Source organism: Dipodomys merriami, unplaced genomic scaffold, assembly GCF_024711535.1.
Source record: "Dipodomys merriami isolate MVZ:Mamm:240054 unplaced genomic scaffold, mDipMer1.0.p SCAF_1, whole genome shotgun sequence".
Lineage (NCBI taxonomy): Eukaryota > Metazoa > Chordata > Mammalia > Rodentia > Heteromyidae > Dipodomys > Dipodomys merriami.
In genome coordinates, this window is record NW_027202270.1 from 135,715,987 (window position 1) to 135,733,824 (window position 17,838).

Consider the following 17,838-nt stretch of genomic DNA (forward strand, 5'->3'; position numbering starts at 1 on the left):
AAACCCCCTTGCCCTGGTACTCCATTAGATGGGCCTAGTGGCTTGGTCTATTGTGGGCACCATGAGGGTCATAGGAAGCTGACACAGATCCAAGTCATTCTGCTGCAGTCTGCTGTACTTGGCAGCATGCAATGCCACCATCTTTGCTGAATTAAGGGTATGTAGACATCTTCAAGCACAGCAACAGCCTCTGAGGTGCAGATAAGGGACGGAACAATCTGTGTATCAGTAACGTTACTAATATGGGCAAGGAAGGCCTTAACAGACCAGAGAAGGCTAAGAATGGGGTCAGGGGAACAACACACTGGCTGAACCAGGGCCTTCCAGCCCCAAGGTACTGGGCCATCTCTGGAGTCCCACTAATCTGCACCCCAAGTACTAATGCTTCTGCAGATCCTGAAGACAAGTTCCCACTTGACCTGTGACACTTCTTCATTAGCAGAGATCAAGGATCAATTGCACAAAATCCCTGTCAAGTGGGAGATTCAGGAGCGTCCCTGACCTCTTTATTTTCCCCCCTCTGCATCTAGCACCTTTATTATCCCTCATTTCTGGAGAGATACAAAATGGACAGAGCTTTCTGCCTCTGACAGCCTGGCAGAAGGAAGAGCTCAGAGGGGCAGACAGAAGCAGAGTCTCCAGAATCAGATGACAAGTGCATTGGGCAGTGCAACTCCAAGTCTGCCTTTTGGTAAAATGAGGCTATAAACTGAATAGAAAGATCTGTTTTGATATAATTTACTACACACATTGCCAGTCCAAGACTGGCTCCTGTTTTGAAGCCCATTGCTCAGAATTTATCTAATAGATGCTTTTGCACCAGTTGTAAAAATACATGTGAATTCTTTTTTCTACCAGCATCTATTCATTACCACATTATTTCTTTTGTGTGTGTGCAGGAGAATCAAACCCAGGACTTTATGCTAGCCAAACATTCTACCACTGGGCTATAGTTTCAGCCCCACTGCTATTTTGTGTGTGTGTGCACTGCGCACGCCAACTACCAGGGCCTGGCTCTGCAACATTATTTTTAGTAGCAGACTTTATGAAACAATGCAAGTCATAGTACAAAAAAATTAAAATATTAAAATAGGAATTATAAGTATGCACAGTAGAGAACAGAAGACAGTTGACATAATATACAGCCATAAGAAAAAAGATGGACTCAACAGCTAATGGAGTAAGAGCTACTTTTCAGTGGAAAAAAAGTTTTACCGCTACTTACTGTAAACTAGAGCTGGGTCCTGGTGACTCAAAATGGTAATCCTAGTTAATCAGAAGGCTGAAATCTGAGGGTCACAGTTTGAAGCTGGCCTAGGCAGAGAAGTCCATCCATGAGATTTATATATATATATTTTTTTTGGTGAGAGGGCTTGAACTCTGGGCCTGGGCACTGTCCCTGAGCTCTTCAGCTCAAGATGAGTGCTCTACCACTTGAGCCACAACACTACTTCTGGTTTCTTGGTGGTTAATTGGAGATAAGAGTCTCACAGACTTTCCTGCTGGGCTGGCTTTGAACCATGATCCTCAGATGTCAGCCTCCTGAGTAGCTAGGATTACAGTGCCCAGCCATCCATGAGATTCTTATCTCCAATTAACCAGCAAAAAGCCAGAAGTGGAGTTGTGGCTAAGTGGCAGAGTACCAGCCTTGAGTGGAAAAATATAAGGGAGTGCATGAGACTTTTAGTTCAATCCCCAATACCAACCAACACACACACATACACACACACACACACACACACACAATTTGAGGAGGAAGGTGGGGATTAACAATAAAGAAAGATGTAAAACAAGAGGCAAGTCTTGTTCCATACTCTACCTCCTCCGGCCCTCTTCTGAATTACCTATCCCCAGAGCTGCCCAAGCATGCCCTCAGTTTCTCCTTTAAACACACTGCCCAACAAATGGGCTCATACAAGATGCTAGCATACTGCGCCACAGACCATGGATACCATGATTTATATTTCAACACGAGGATAGCAAAATTATTCCTTTTATTTGATAGACCTTCACTACATTCAAGACATGAGCATGATTTATATTAATTTATACATGAGGATGAAAATTAAGGCAGTAATCGAAAGGCTTCTGAGGAAATCCCCCAGAAGATTTATTTTAGTTTTCAGGGCAGGAGCTGACTTCTCTCAACTTCTCCAAACTTCCTTACTCACAGCAGGCCTGAACAGACATTGGCCAAACTTGCAAAGCAGCTTCTTGAAGAAGAGATGATCTGGAAAGAAAGGCAAAGAAGTAAGTATTTTGTTCAATCACCAAAACATTTGCTCTTGTCTTCCTCACAGCATGATCACCCACTAGCATTGCCGCAGCTGAGATTTCCATCCTTTCCCACCACGAGGATTTCTGCTGTCTGTTCAGAAGAGGCAGTACACAACAGCTATGTGGATACTGTTTAAGACCACAGCAGCAAGGCAGGACTGTATGTCCACACCACCTATTTCTTTTCTTTTTTGTCAGTCATGGGGCTTGAACTCTGGGCCTGGGTGCTGTCCCTCAGCAATTCAGCTCAAGGCTAGTGCTGTACCACTTGAACCACAGCACCACTTCCAGTTTTCTGAGCAGTTTATTGGAGATAAGAGTCTCACGGCCTTTCCTGCCTGGGCTGGCTTTGAACCAGGATCTTCAGATCTCAGCCTCTTGAGTAGCTAGGATTACAGGCGTGAGCCACCGGCACCTAACCACCTACTTTTTCAAAGTTAGTATCCCAGCCCCAAGCTCAGAGTTTCTTCCCACCCTACCATAGCCAAAATGACCATTTTGCTTTCATCTGAACTTTACTTTTTCAGGCAATGCAAGAACTTCTGCTTTGTTTTATATTGCTTAAAAAAAATTTTTTTTTTGATGTTGGGACCAGATCTTTTTTTGGTCAGGCATGAGGCTTGAAATCAGGGCCTTGGTTCTGTCCCTGAGCTTTTTTACTCAAGTCTCGTACTCTATCACTTTGAGCCACAGCTCTATGTCCGGTTTTCAGGTAGTTAATTGAAGATAAAAGTCTCATGGAGAGCCAGGCGCTGGTGGCTCATGCCTGTAATCATAGCTACTCAGGAGGGTGAGATTTGAGGATTATAGTTCAAAGCCAGCCAGGGCAGTAAAGTTTCTGAGACTCTTATCTCCAATTAGCCACCAAAAAAATAGAAGTAGCACTGTGGCTCAAGTGATAAAGTGCTCACCTTGTGCTGAAGAGCTCAGGAACAGCAGCCAGGCCCAGAATTTAAGCCCCATGACTGACAAAAAAAAAAAAAAAGTCTCATGGACTTTTCTGTCTGGGTTGGCTTGAACTGTGATCCTCAGATCTCAACCTCCTGAGCAGCGAGGATTACAGGCATGAGCCACCAGGGCCCAGCTTTGGTGTTAGATCTTCAACTCCGGGCCTTTCACCCTGACTAGTTTTTTTCACTCAAGGCTGCTGCTCTACCTCTTGAGCCGTAGCTCCACTTCCAGTCTTTTGCTGGTTAATTGGAGGTAAGAGTCTATAATCTTTCTTGTCTAAGCTGGCTTTAAGCCACAATCCTCAGATACCAGTCTCCTGAGTAGCTAGGATTACAGGCGTGAGCCACCAGTGCTTGGCCTGTATTGGCCTTTGATACTTGTGTTTCTTTCTTTCTTTTTTTTTTTTGGGGGGGGGTCCTGTTGTGGGACCTGAACTGTGGGCCTGGGCGCTGTCCCTCAGCTCTTCAGCTCAAGGCTAGCACTCTACCACTTGAGCCACAACACCACTTCTGGCTTTTTTCTTTTTGCTTATGTGGTGCTGAGGAATTGAACCCAGGGCCTCATGCATGTAAGGCAAGCGCTCTACCACTGAGCCACCTTCCCAGCCCCAATACTTGTGTTTCTTTTTAGCTGTTTCTAATTTTTCTTAAAGTCCTCCTTTCCCTTGTTCTGCATTGGACTTAGAACAAATATGCATGATGGTCAGTATTTCATTACGGCCCAAATCAGGATTCCATGTCTGAAATTAGTGTTTTCATTTTTTCGTGGTTTAATTTCATACTTTGCTGTAATAAGGCAGCAAACCTCTGCACATTTGGGAACATCTACACAGATCTGCCCTGTATAAACATGGCTTGAACGTTACCATTCCTCTTACAAATGTAGAGGACATTCCTGCACTGTCTAAAAGGGCTTCTCATTGCTGATAAGACAAGTGTTCAGTTTACTTCTCATTTTTTCCACAGGTAAAACATTTTTTTCCACTAGGCAGTAGTAGCTCATACCTGTAATCCTAGCAACACAGGAGACTAAGATGCAAGCATCCTAGTTCAAAGCTAATCCAGGCAGAAGAGACTATGAGACTCTTATCTCTAACTAAACAGCAAACAGCAGAAGATAAGGAGCGTGCAAGATCCTGAGGTCAAGCCCCAGTACCAGTGCCAAAAAGACATTTTCCCTCTGGAGAAGGGTTAAGGATTTTCATTTCGGATGTTTTTGAGTTTCAGTTGGCTGTATCTAGGGACGGTTCATACACTGTGATGATTAAATTGCCTTTTCACATAGAACTCTTGTTTCTTTCTCTTTCCGGCTGAGACATTTACACAACTCTTGCCTTTGTGTGTATGTGTGTTGCTGGAGATTGAACCCACAGTGTCACATACTAAACTCTTGCTCTACCACTGAGCTTTATCCCTGGCCCAAAACTTGATTTCTGTTCAGATTATACGGGCCGGGCGTTAGGCTGTTCCTGCCTCTCAGGTGCCATCAATTTTGAAGCCCTGAGGCTCCTAGGGCTCTAGCAGAGGGAGCCTAACCTCCTGCAAGCCCTTCACAAACGCTCTGCAGCTCTCTCCTGTGCACTGTCCACCTGGGCCTGCTCTTCTTCCCAAGATGTACCCACATGGAAGTAGTTAAGTCATTGGTTATTCCCAGTTCTCAGGACTAGCCCAAAACCCAGAGGGAAATGCTTTGAAAGTGTTAGAATTTAAATTTTTGTAGACTTACTTTAAGCCCTGTAATTTATAAGGAAGCAAAATAAGGGGGGGGAGGGAAATCTTACTAATTAATAACTTACCTGTTTAGAACAGTCCATTCACCTGTTCAGTCTCAGGGTCCAAGTCAATATCATAAAAACAGGGCCGAGTGGGAAGGCCAGGCATTGTGCTCATCTAGGATATGAAATAATCTTTCTTAAAAACGAACTTAAAAAGTGATCTTTTTTCTTCTACTTCTTCCTTTGTGTCTTGTGCCCAAGGCACAATGATAGAGGATTGTGTTATAGTTGTCCACAAAGTGGGTGTTGTTTTTTTTCTATATATATTCAAAATCCAGCCACTGGTCCTGCAACCAACTCAGAGAAAACCTCTTGTCCTGCAAACCAAAGGCTGAACCTCATCATTATCTTCCATGTGGACAGCTGTAAGCAGATGTTTCCACATCCAATCCTGCAGTGGCAGGTGCCAGGGAGGCTGAGGAGCCAGCCACCCACTTTCCTCAGCCTTGTGTTTCCTAAGACAAGAGGAACAGGGCTGATGTCCTCGAATTTTCTTTCCATGAGACTCTAAATAGGCTCATGGGTTTTTTGCTTCATCAACATATTACAAATTTGTATCCTTTAACTTGGGCCAACAAGACATCTCTTCATATAAATCTGATTTTATAATCACTACTCTCTCTCTCTCTCTCTTTGTTTTGCCAGTCCTGGGGCTTGAACTCAGGGCCTGGACACTGTCACTGAGCTTCTTTTACTCGAGCCATAGCCACTTCTGGCCTTTTCTGTTTATGTGGTGCTGAGGAATTGAACCCAGGGTTTCATGCATGCTAGGCAAGCAGTCTACCACTAAGCCACATTCCCAGCCTTCCTGATTTCTGTTGTAAGATTTGGCTTTGTAAAATGTCTGCTTAGATGAAAATTCATATGGCTTGTAAGTGAAAACTTGGAGTATATCTTTTTGTCCGTTACAATGTCATACACGTATAATGAATATGCACACATTCCAGATTAGACCCGGATAAGAAGACAGCTTAAGCTGAACTTCTAAAACTGAACTATAAATATATTTTAAAAAAAGATGAGTCATCTTCTGTAGCACAGAACATCTTTTTTATTTTATTTTTTTTTTGGGGGTACGACTTGAACTCAGGGTCTGGGCGCTGTCTCTGTGCTCTTTTGCTCAAGGCTAGCACTCAACCACTTTGAGCCGAAGTACTACTTCTGGTTTTCTGGTGGTTAATTTGAGATAAGAGTCTCATGGACTTTTCCTGCCTGGGTTGGCTTTGGACCATGATCCTCAGATCTCTTGAGGATTACAGATGTGAGCCACCAGCGCCTGATTTACACAACACTGATACTTGAGAAAAACCCAATTTTGACATCTGAGTACCATTCAATAGTCTCTAAAACTGAATCTGAGCTGTTTCTACCTCTGTACTCTAAGAAATAAATGTGAGGTGTGGGGACAAGCAGGGACAAGAATTGGTCTTCATATCTAGTAGAAAAACCTAATAGATGACATAAAGACAAAGTCATGTGCCTATTAGTGTAGATAAAGCAGATGCATAACGGCAAAGATATTATAAATATCCCCAAACCAGTATCCTTGCTCTTTCTCAAAAGAGTTCCCACTCTCACTACCAATCTGAGTCATTCCCCCCCTAATATTTTCAATCCATGGATGATCGAATCTGTGAATACACTCCCCATGGATTTGAAGGGCTACTATTGGCAGGAACTCAGCCTATCAAGTAGGCGTATCTTCCTATCCTGATTTAATCGAGGTCCACTGTCCCTGAGAAATAAAATCTTTTATCCAAATAAGAAGTCACAGCATCACACTTGAATTGGTAACAGTATGGTCCATGGTAAGAGGATTAATCATAATAGGTTTGACTGCAACTTTCTCCTCGGCAATGAACTCTGCTAGCTTGGCATTTGCTTGACAGCTTTAGCAATTCATTTCCGATGATAAGAAGCACAGATGAGCAAGCTCTGTTCCTGCCACCTCACTTACCGTTCCTACTAAAGGGTACAGGAAACCAGCCCCAACACTGGCACGGATGTCCCGGATGGGCAGAACGAAGCCCGTAGGTACACCTTTTTGCTCTGGGTTGTGGGACAAGGACAAGTGTGTTTTGGCCATGCAGATGGGCAGATTACCAAAGCCCTGGGGAGAAAAGGCAACAGGGTGGGACAAACGAAAACCTGACAATGCAATAAAGAACATCTGTACATTGTGATCATGAAATTCTTTAATTTATGTGAAACAGTTGATCTTTATAATCTACCTCCATTATACTATCCTCCAGCTTAGTTATTATAGAAGAAAAGCAGAGATCTCTATTTTGTGAGGCGCTAAGTACCTCCAACTATATTTCACAAGTGAATATTTAAGTTCCAGCTACATCAACCACAAAAACAAGCAGTTGTGGTAGACATAAGAATAAAACCAGAGGGCTGGGAAGGTGGCTCAGTGGTAGAGTGCTTGCCTTGCATGCATGAGGCCCTGGGTTCGATTCCTCAGCGCCACATAAGCAAAAAAGAAAAAAGCCGGAAGTGGCACTGTGGCTCAAGTGGGTAGAGCGCTAGCCTTGAGCTGAAGAGCTGAGGGACAGTGCCCAGGCCCAAAGTTCAGGCCCCACGACCGGACCCAAAAAAAAAAAAAAAAAAAAAAAGAATAAAACCAGAGAGGTTCTCAATATTTAGTAGGATATTCCCTATTTCCTTGTAGCTTTTCTGTCTTTTTTTTTTTTTTGGGTCCGGTCGTGGCACCTGAACTCTGGGCTTGGGCGCTGTCCCTCAGCTCTTCAGCTCAAGGCTAGCGCTCTACCACTTGAGCCACAGCACCACTTCCGGCTTTTTTCTTTTTGCCTATGTGGTGCTGAGGAATCGAACTGAGAGCCTCATGCATGCAAGCCAAGCGCTCTACCACTGAGCCACCTTCCCAGCCCCTCCTTGTAGCTTTTCTGCTTCCATCTGTGAGTAAATAATCTGGTACTGGATCACCTACTCGCTACCCAGTATTTTGGAAGAAAGAAGGTTGCCACCCAAAGAATTAAAATGGTGAGCTGGGCGCTGGTGGCTCTCACCTGTAATCTTAACTACTCAGGAGGCTGAGATCTAAGGAGCATGGTTCAAAGCCAGCCTGGTCAGAAAAGTCCCTAAGAGACTCTTATATCTAATTAACCACTCAAAAACTGGAAGTGGCACTGTGGCTCAAAGTGGTAGAGCACTAGCCTTGAGCAAAATAGCTCAAGGAGAGTGCTGAGCCCCTGAATTAAAGCCATACAACCGCCAAAAAAAAAAAAAAAAAAGGAATGGGGGGGGGGGGGGGACTCACAGGGCTGGCAGGACTCCAAGATTCTGTCTGTAAGACCTGCTTTGTGAAGGGATGAAAAAACGGGCTCACCCAACACCTACCTGCTTTGTGTAGACTTCAACTTTGTGCTGAGCTTCAGGGAGCAACTCAATGTCATCTGCCCCATAGATCTTTTGTGCAATGATCCTGATTTTATCCTCAACTGGGAGCTAGTGCAGGAAAGAGAGGAGGACTGTGATTGGATATGTGTGAGGGGGCTTATCTCAGATATGGCCACATTCCAGGTCAGTGTCTCCAACAGGTTATTTTTCATATAATATATAGACATGCAAATAATCTGAAGTTCACTGGGATACAAATATTTTAATACCAAGAAATATTCTTTTTTTTTTTTTTTTTTTTTTTTTTGTCGGTCGTGGGGCTTGAACTCTGGGCCTGGGCGCTGTCCCTCAGCTCTTCAGCTCAAGGCGAGCGCTCTACCACTTGAGCTACAGCGCCACTTCCGGTTTTCTGGTGGTTTATTGGAGATAGGAGTCTCACGGTCTCTCCTGCCCGGGCTGGCTTTGAACCGCGATCCTCAGATCTCAGCCTCCTGAGTAGCTAGGATTACAGGCGTGAGCCACCAGCGCCCGGCTCAAGAAATATTCTTAAATCCCAGATTTGGTAAGTAGAAAATGTTGTACAGAGGTAATGTTACTATCCATATATTGAGAGATATACCTAGGTATCTATTTGTATATAACGTTAATATGCACATATTCATATATTAGCTATCTATTGAGAGATGTACACACACAACACATATTTAAACACTGCACTAAAATTAGTCAATACATCTGGTTGTACTTCCTAGCAACTGACACTAAAATAAGTTGTGCTTTTGGAAAGAAACAATAATCTATGTATAAATATAAAATTATGTTTTTAATTAGTGATAATTTATGAAGGACTTTGTATAATGGACATGTTTATGGAGAGCACTCAATGATGGTTTTAAAAAGACATAATAGATTACTTTCATATGAATCTTATAATTAAATGACAATACTTAGAACTTATGAAACACAAGCACTTTGGTTGATGGTGATTTAAGACTAGCAGATACTGATTCAGACAAAGAGTGGTGGTTGCTCTGTCAGGACAGAGAAAAGCTTCAAATAGAAATGTGCTGGCGTCCTTGTTTCCCTACTTCTTGCAGGACTCCAGCTGGCCTTCAAGGCCTGGGCTTCCTGATTTAGACACTCTGGACAGGTTTTGGACAGGATACCTACAGATAATTTGCATTTGTGTACAAATTTATATTCATGACATCTTCCAGGAAGATGATTTCCAAACCCATCTACAAAACCAAAGCCAAGCAGTAGAATGTCAATGTCAACAGCAGAGTGTCAACTCTTGGCAAAGGACAAAGGGAAAAGTGTTAAGATTCTAGTAATAAAAGTGAAGCCAAAACTAGCCTAGAACATACAAGCAGAATTAATTGTAATTTATATCCCATATTTCTAACCAAGTCTCCAGTTGTTACAGACTACTTAATGTCTAATCATGTCCTAGAATACATGGGACAGCAAACTGAAAACAAAATATAATCCAACAATAACTAACTTTCTCTTAATTAACTTGTGTCATACAGTAAACATTGCTTCTGCTGGGACCAGATGCAGTCTACTTGATAATGGAAATAAGATGAAGCCTGCCAAGGTGCTTTGGCTTACATGAGGAAGCTCCTCTGAACCCCTACTGCCACTGTACCAGAAGTAAAGTTGAAAGCACATTTCTTTCCCCTACCACTGAGAAATGACACGGCCCTTTGCCAATTTTCTACAACACAGTGGTATCTCAGGCGAAAGGCTACACTGAATTATTGGTTTTGCATGTAACTCTTCTTCTGGCAAAAAGACTTGTATGCACCAACTTCCCCAAATGTTCTTGCATGGTATCCATTCTTTGAGTAAACAGCAACCTGCAGTTTCTAGGACAGGTATCTAAAGCTGAGAGTCCAGACTGTGAACATGCATCTATTCATGTGGGATCAGACTGCAAGGCAGAAGCTGCTGAACACAGCACCCTCACAGGGGGAGGTGTACAGAAAGCCCGTTGTGTCTTTTTTGTTTTGTGCTGTTTGCATATAGAAAGCAACCCACCTGAAGGTCATAGAGGAGTTGGAAGTTGCTGGGCGCCTGTGCTGCTCTCTGGACAGCCTGAGCCAGGGCAACAGCTCCCTTTCCCCCTTCTGCCCAGTGAGTGCACTTGACTGCATCAAATGCCCCATGCTCTCTGGCGAGGCGGCTGATGAGGCCCAGCTCAGCCTCGGTATCAGTCCTGTGAAGCCAGTATTTCATGTTAGTGAATGGAAGATGGCTGGAGAGAACACACGGGTCTTCTTTATGCCACTAAAACACATATGGACTACCCAGTGATAAATGGACACTAATCCATACTGGTTGGAATCTCACATTCACAGTTTACTGGCTTAGGTGACTTTTGGCTGCACATGGATTAAATGGAAAGAATCACTGCATTTATTTCATGGGGGATATTACGAGGTTTAGATGGCAAATATATGTAAAGTACTTGAACATTCCCAGCATACCACTGGAGATCAATAAATGCTAGCTTTGAAAAATTCTGTTTCCAGTCCCATTATGGCACAATGCAAAACAGTACTAGAAAGCCAAACAACCCACACGAGATCTTGCATGAACAACTTGCTCAATACATTCAACTCTATCAAGACAACATCCCACCAGGAACTCTAGGCTGTTACGTTCTATTAGCACAAAAGGCCTCTACATGACCGAAAAGAGCACTTTTTTGAAGCCTGTGTATTATCTACTTCACCAGAGGAAGAGAGGCCCACAGGTGCTAAATTTGCTGTGATACACCTGGTGCTTGTCACAGGCTATACCATAAGCTATAACAACTGTAGGACAGAATGAGGGTAACACAGTGCCGCACAATCAGCTACAGATGTTTTATGTCCATTTCCCACAGCTTCCCTTTTCTGTTACAGGGTACTTACTTGAATGCATTTATGGCCACTACCACAGGAACTCCAAACATTCTGGCATTTTCTATTTGTTTCCTCAAGTTACTGAAGCCTTTTTCAACCAGCTCCAGGTTCTGTAAAACAACCATGAAAGCTCTATGGGGTCAGGGAGAACATGCTTGAAAACAACCATACTTTCTCTTAAAAGGCAACCTCTGTCTTTGAGCCAGTAGACATTTGCTGTCTACTTCAGTAGGCAGGCAAGACAAGAAGGTAAGAAAAGGACCATAATGCATTTCTCATGCAGAGGGAGTGGACATTGTGGAGGACCCGTTCCTCTAGCCTACAGCACTGAGTGACATGTGTTGTATCCCCACCATCTTGAAACCACCATGGCTGGTATGTTTGACATCATCATACCACATCTTTGCTTCTTTACTGCGTGGGAGAGATTAGATTCCCTACCTAAATTATACTCACATCTGTGTGTTTACAGATTTGATGTACTCATCACATGGACTCCTCGGTATAGCACAAACCATTCATTCATCAGAAAATCAAGCCTAGACCACAGGGTCTGACAGTAAAGAGGTATTCATTTTTTTTTTTTTTTTTGGTCCGATCGTGGGGCCTGAACTCTGGGCCTGGGCACTGTCCCTCAGCTCTTCAGCTCAAGGCTAGCACTCTACCACTTGAGCCATAGTGCCACTTCTGGCTTTTGTTTTTCTGCGTATGTGGTGCTGAGAAATTGAACCCAGGGCCTCATGCATGCAAGGCAAGCGCTCTATCACTGAGCCACCTTCCCAGCCCAAGAGGTATTCATTAATCAGCTGTCTATCAGCACTACTGAGAACATGAAGAAATCAGTGATTCTTTCAAAGGGTTTGATGAACTCAACTATGAGCCTACCCTAGGACTAATAGACGGACATATGATACCTTCAAAACCAAATATTCAGCCAGTGGCTTGTGCCTATATTCCATGTTATTCAAGAGAATGAGATCTGAGGATCGAGGTTTAAAGCCCAACGTGGGCAGACAAGTCCAAGAGACTTTTATCTCTCATTAACCTGTGAAAAGCCAGAAGTGGAGGTATGGTTCAAGTGGTAAAAAAGTGAACAAAGTTCATACATATTCCACGGCCCTCATGCATACTCACATAGACACACAGACACAGACATTCACACACACAGACACAAACAGAATCACATACTGCCCTGTAAGGTATCCCCAACCTGTGATCTCAGAAAGTTGAGATCCCAAAATTAAAAAAAAAAAAAAGCAGCAAAAAACTAAATTATCAAACCGGAGATAGTGGAGCACATTTTTAGGAGACTGAGATTGAGACTGGAGGATCAGACTGTGCGCGCATTCTAGTCTAAGAGGAAGTTCCAGTCCCGCTTGAGCTATATATGTAAGACTGTGTCTCAAAGATAAACAAAAAAAAAAAAAAAAAAAAAAAGGGACCGATATTAGCCCTACCTAGAATCCCAATTACTTGGGAGGCTGAGGTAGGAAAACCACTTCCTCTCCCCACCACAAAAAAACCAAATGACATAAAAGCTACAGGAAGTCACTAAGGAACTATACCTTTGATTATGCTAACTACAGCACAGCTTGAAGAACTGGAAAAATACAGACACTAAATTCCTTCAATAGCAGACTTGGCCAAGGAAGAATGATATACACACTCAATAAATGTTCACTATGCAGATGTTATGAAAAGGGACATCCATCTGTGTTAACATGGAGCCTGTCCAAGATGAATGAAAGAAGCAAACTGGAGAGCTTAATTCTACTTTTGGACAAACAAACAAAATGTGTATAGTTGAAAAAAAAATTTAAGTGTTGGAAAATATGCAGCAAACTGTTAAAGGAATTTCAAGCACATGTGTTATGCTCTTGTAGTGTTTGATTTATTTTTTTAAACAAAGGGTATGTCACTATTATAAGGTTAAAAAATACATCAAGAGGGTTGCGGGGGTGGTACTCAGAGGAAGAGCACTTGCCTAGTATGCTGGAGACCCTGGGCTTGATTCTCAACACTAAAAAAACAAAACTCCCCTAAATCAAGTACTTTAAAAATAAAAATTGCAAGCTGGGTGCCGGTGGCTCATGCCTGTAATTCTAGCTACACAGGAGGCTGAGATCTGAGGATCATGGTTTAAAGCCAGCCCAGGCAGGAAAGTTCATGAGACTCTTATCTCCAATAAACCTAGAAAACTGGAAGTGGTGCTGTGGCTCAAGCAGTAGAGCGCTCGCCTTGAGCTGAAGAGTGCAGGGACAGCGCCTAGGCCCAGAGTTCAAAGCCCCACCACTGACAATAAACAAACAAACAAGTAAATAAAATAAAAATGCAGGCCAGGCACTAGTGGCTCATGTTTATAATTCCAGCTACTCAGGAGGTTGAGATCTAAGGATTGTGGTCCTAAGCTTAGGTGGGAAAGTCTGTGAAACTCTTAACCTCTAATTAATCATTAATAAAGAAAAGAGGGGGCTGGGAAGTTGGCTCAGTGGTAGAGCGCTTGCTTTGCATGCATGAGGCCCTGGGTTCGATTCCTCAGCACCACATAAGCAAAAAGAAAAAAAGCCGGAAGTGGCGCTGTGGCTCAAGTGGTAGAGCACTAGCCTTGAGCTGAAGAGCTGAGGGACAGCGCTCAGGCCCAGAGTTCAGGCCCCACGACCGGACCCAAAAAAAAAAAAAGAAAAGAGGGAAGGAAGGAAGGAAGCCACAAGCAGAGCTATGGCTCAGGTGGTAGACTTCTAGACTTGAGCACAAAAGCTCAGGAATAGTTTCAGCCCAGAGTTCAAGCTTCAGGACCAGCACCAAAAAAAAACAAACAAATAAATAAAACAATGATCTATAAAAAATACATATAATATATCCTAAGTAAAGCAGTATTTAGTGCTTGATTCCCCCAAATAGCAATAGGTATTAGATACAGGCAGAAAACAACTAGGATCTTGTGAATGTGGTTTTTGCTTTTCCCCTTTGACCATGATAAAGCTAGATTAAGATTAGCTTGATACTCGAAGAAGCATCCTTAATTCTTTACCACTGGTCACACGAATCCCAGCGAATATCTAAGACTGACTGAGAACAGCTTAAGAAAGGAGAATTTCTTCAAAGAAGACACCAGCTGGGCCACTTCGGGGCAGTTGCTGTAATTAGATACAGGAAAGGCTGTGGGGTAGCAGGGGGCCAGAACTGTGAATTCCCCTCCCACGCGTGAATCAGACAGATGACCATAAAAGGCAAATCATAAGGAAGACAGGCAGACTCAAGGCACCAACAAATTCTTTTCTAGCTGATTTTGAAATACTTCATTTGGGGCCTCGGCAGCAACCCTGTATTGTTTGATAATGTAAAAGCCTCGAAAAAGGCAGGGAAATTGAATTAACAGTGACAGCAACTGACTCAAGGGCTTGTTTCTTATGTAATCGTTCAGATGGGCGGCTCCGGGATGTTTGACGGAAAATGATACTGGTATCACAAGGTTGAGCTCACAACTGACTGTACGGCAGCCCTTGAATCCAGGCCTAGTGCTCATCATTTAATCCTCTTCAGCACACTGTGGGTTTTTAGCATCCTGCAGTCAAGGAACAACCCTGGGTCACAGCACCACCATCTTTATTTCCACCAGGGACCAGGTCTGAAATACTGACTTGGGGAAGGGGTGCTTTCTAGGACAAATGTTTAGAAAGAATAGCAGTTACCTCCTCTGTGTAAGCCTTGGGAAGAGGCAGTCCAGCAGTGACCTGGAAGGAAAGGAAACAAAGTTAGGTGCATTTCTATCTTCCAATTAGACTTTAGCTTCAAATAGTGTCAGTCATGTTACAGATAAGAGGGGTGCATGCTTGGAGACGGCAGTGCGATGTTGTTCTCTCCCTAAGGCATTAGTGAACAGAACAAGAAGGGCTACTCCAGCCTGGTGCTGGTGGTTCATGCCTGTAATCCTAGCTACTCAGGAGGCTGAGATCTAATGATCACAGTTCAAAGCCAGCCCAGGCAGGAAAGACTGTGCGACTCTACCTCTAATTAACCACCAGAAAACTGGAAGTGGTGCTGTGGCTTAAGTGGTAGAGCACTTGTTTTGCACTGAAGAGCTAAGAGACAGCTCTGAGGCCCAGAGCTCAAGCCCCATGATTGACCAAAAAGAAAAAAAAAAAAGAAGAGCTACTCTGAATATAGTGGGTGATCCTGGGACCTGGGAAGCCAGAAAGACAGATCTACAAACATGAGGGAGACAAGGAAGGTGTTTCAGATAGGACAGAGACAGAGTGAGTGAAGAACACAGCCGTGGGTAGACGTAAAGGTGAGTATGGAGAAAGGGTAGGTGTCACCCTGCAATGTCTGCTTTCATGGGCTGGTGATCCATGCCTTGGGGGAGCTCAACTGTGGCACAGGAACAATGCAAACAAGAGGGAAAACAACAGGACTTTCTTCTTCCATGGTAGAATACACTCAGAGGTGATCAAACGCAGCAGCAGGCTCACTGTGTGCAGGCACCTGGTCCTGATCTAGTGACTGAGCTCTGCAGCATCCACTGGGATGAATAAGGGGGTAAGGCACTGACCCATAGACTTAACTGTAGCTTCCAATTCAGCCCCCTGCAGCCCCCCCCCGCCCCCCACTCCTCAGGGATGATGGGGATGCTGTGGTGTTCAAATCCCAGGAGGGCCATGTAGAGGCTGGGCAGGAAGCAGGTCCTTTTACATGCAGCTTCCTTTCTGCAAGGTAACACGAGCAGCAGGTCTGGCTCCTTGGGAGAGCTCTATGTGCAAAGCCTCCTTGTGGCACTGGCCAAGGGAGGTGTCCATCATTGTTACTGTTCAGCCCATGAAGTGAGGGGAGGAAAGGAAATGCCAGGATATGAGGATGAAAGGGAGTGGAAGATAGGATTGTTGACTGGAAGGGAGAAAAGGGAGTCTACCTTATAGGACTGGAGGCAAGGGGAATTCTAGGTTGGGAGTGCTTTTGGATGTCTTAGGGGAAACCAAGACCTAGAACTTGAAGAAGTGTGCTGGAGTGTTAGGACAATGTGCTCAGAAGCGGGCTAGGGACCTAGGACTTCCAGAGGCCCACGAAACCAAAACTGTTTCCTGAATAAAGCTAAGATCCTATTGCCCTTTTACCCTGATTCCTTCATTTAAACAACATGTGATATCACACTTGATCACAGGCAGAAGAGGACAACTCAATGGTCTTCAGTTAACCAGATACAGAAGATCTGAGAAATGAGCAATACACAACATCCAGAAAACAGAGTAACTTAGTTTTCATTTCAACAATGCCTACATCCTGTTTCAGAAAATATAACTTAGCTAAGGGTCAATAGCTCATGCCTGTAATCCTAGCTACTTAGGAGGCTAAGATCTAGCTACTAACCCTAGCTACTTACAAGGCTAAGACTGAGGTTCAAAGTCAGTCAGAGTAGGAAAGTCCACAAGACTCGTATCTTCAATTAAACACCAAAAGCCAGAAGTGGAGCTGTGTGGCTCAAGTGACAGAATGCCAACTTTGAACAAATAAAGCTATGGGTCAGTACCCAGGCCCAGCGCGCGCGCGCGCACACACACACACACACACACACACACACACAGAGTTCCATTTCTGGCTTCCTGTGTAGCTAAGATTACAGGCATGAGCCACCAGTGCCCATCTTAAGGATGTTTTGTATATTAATATATAATTCAGTTTTTTTTTTTGGGGGGGGGTCCGGTTGTGAGGCCTGAACTCTGGGCCTGGGCGCTGTCCCTCAGCACTTCAGCTCAAGGCCAGCGCTCTACCACTTGAGCCACAGCACCACTTCTGGCTTTTTTCTTTTTGCTTATGTGGTGCTGAGGAATTGAACCCAGGGCCTCAGGCATGCAAGGCAAGTGCTCTACCACTGAGCCACCTTCCCAGCCCCTATAATTCAGTTTTTACTTCCAACTGAATGTCAACAAAAGCTTCACTAAACAAAAGCTCATGAAAGCCTTCAGTAATTAAGATTATAAAGAGATTTCTGAGGAGCTGGGGCTGCAGCTCAGTGGTAGAGTGCTTGCCAAGCATGTGTTGGGTAGACCCTGGCTTGATCTCCAACACTGGAAAAACAAAAAGTTTGAGGGTAAAACACTTGAGAACTTCTACATGAGGATAAATTTCATATTTCAATGATTCCCCAACACTACTACCATGTCTTTGTATGTCTTTTTGGGGGCAGTGCTGGGATTTGAACTTGGGGGTCTCATACTTCTGCTCAGCTTCTCGCTCATGGCTGGTACTCCACCACTTAAGCCTCATCTACACTCCAGTATTTTGCTGGTTTATTTGAGCTGGAGTTTTGGGGACTTTTCTAGCTGGGCTGGCTTCAAATGGAGGTCCTTAGTCTCCCGAGATTGAAGATAGAAGCCACTGGAACATGGCAAAAAGAACAATTTCTATGCAGAAGGAAGTCAGAAATCTGGACATCAGGTTGAAGCTAGCCTTCCCTCTGCTTCTCTCTGCCACCCAGCAGTTCTGAATGGATCTGCCATTCTCCTTGACCTGCCCTCATGGCCATCCCTTTCCCACCTTCCCGTATCTGACTGGTGGCTGTCAGAG

At 43.9% G+C, this 17,838-nt stretch overlaps 1 protein-coding gene across 2 annotated transcripts in view; it reads right to left on the reverse strand.

Moving 5' to 3' along the window:
- Positions 1-1,977: 1,977 nt before the first annotated feature.
- Positions 1,978-17,838, reverse strand: part of Mthfd1 (methylenetetrahydrofolate dehydrogenase, cyclohydrolase and formyltetrahydrofolate synthetase 1) — a 74,151-nt gene continuing 58,290 nt past the window's right edge. For both annotated transcript variants that reach the window (XM_070031923.1, XM_070031930.1), the window contains exons 22-28: positions 14,970-15,011; positions 11,287-11,387; positions 10,409-10,586; positions 8,366-8,473; positions 6,960-7,112; positions 5,024-5,117; positions 1,978-2,230 (exon numbers count right to left, since the gene is read on the reverse strand). In XM_070031923.1, the coding sequence (XP_069888024.1) occupies positions 5,028-5,117; positions 6,960-7,112; positions 8,366-8,473; positions 10,409-10,586; positions 11,287-11,387; positions 14,970-15,011 (672 nt within the window). In that variant the 3' untranslated portion in view covers positions 1,978-2,230; positions 5,024-5,027. The remainder of the gene's footprint in view (positions 2,231-5,023; positions 5,118-6,959; positions 7,113-8,365; positions 8,474-10,408; positions 10,587-11,286; positions 11,388-14,969; positions 15,012-17,838) is intronic.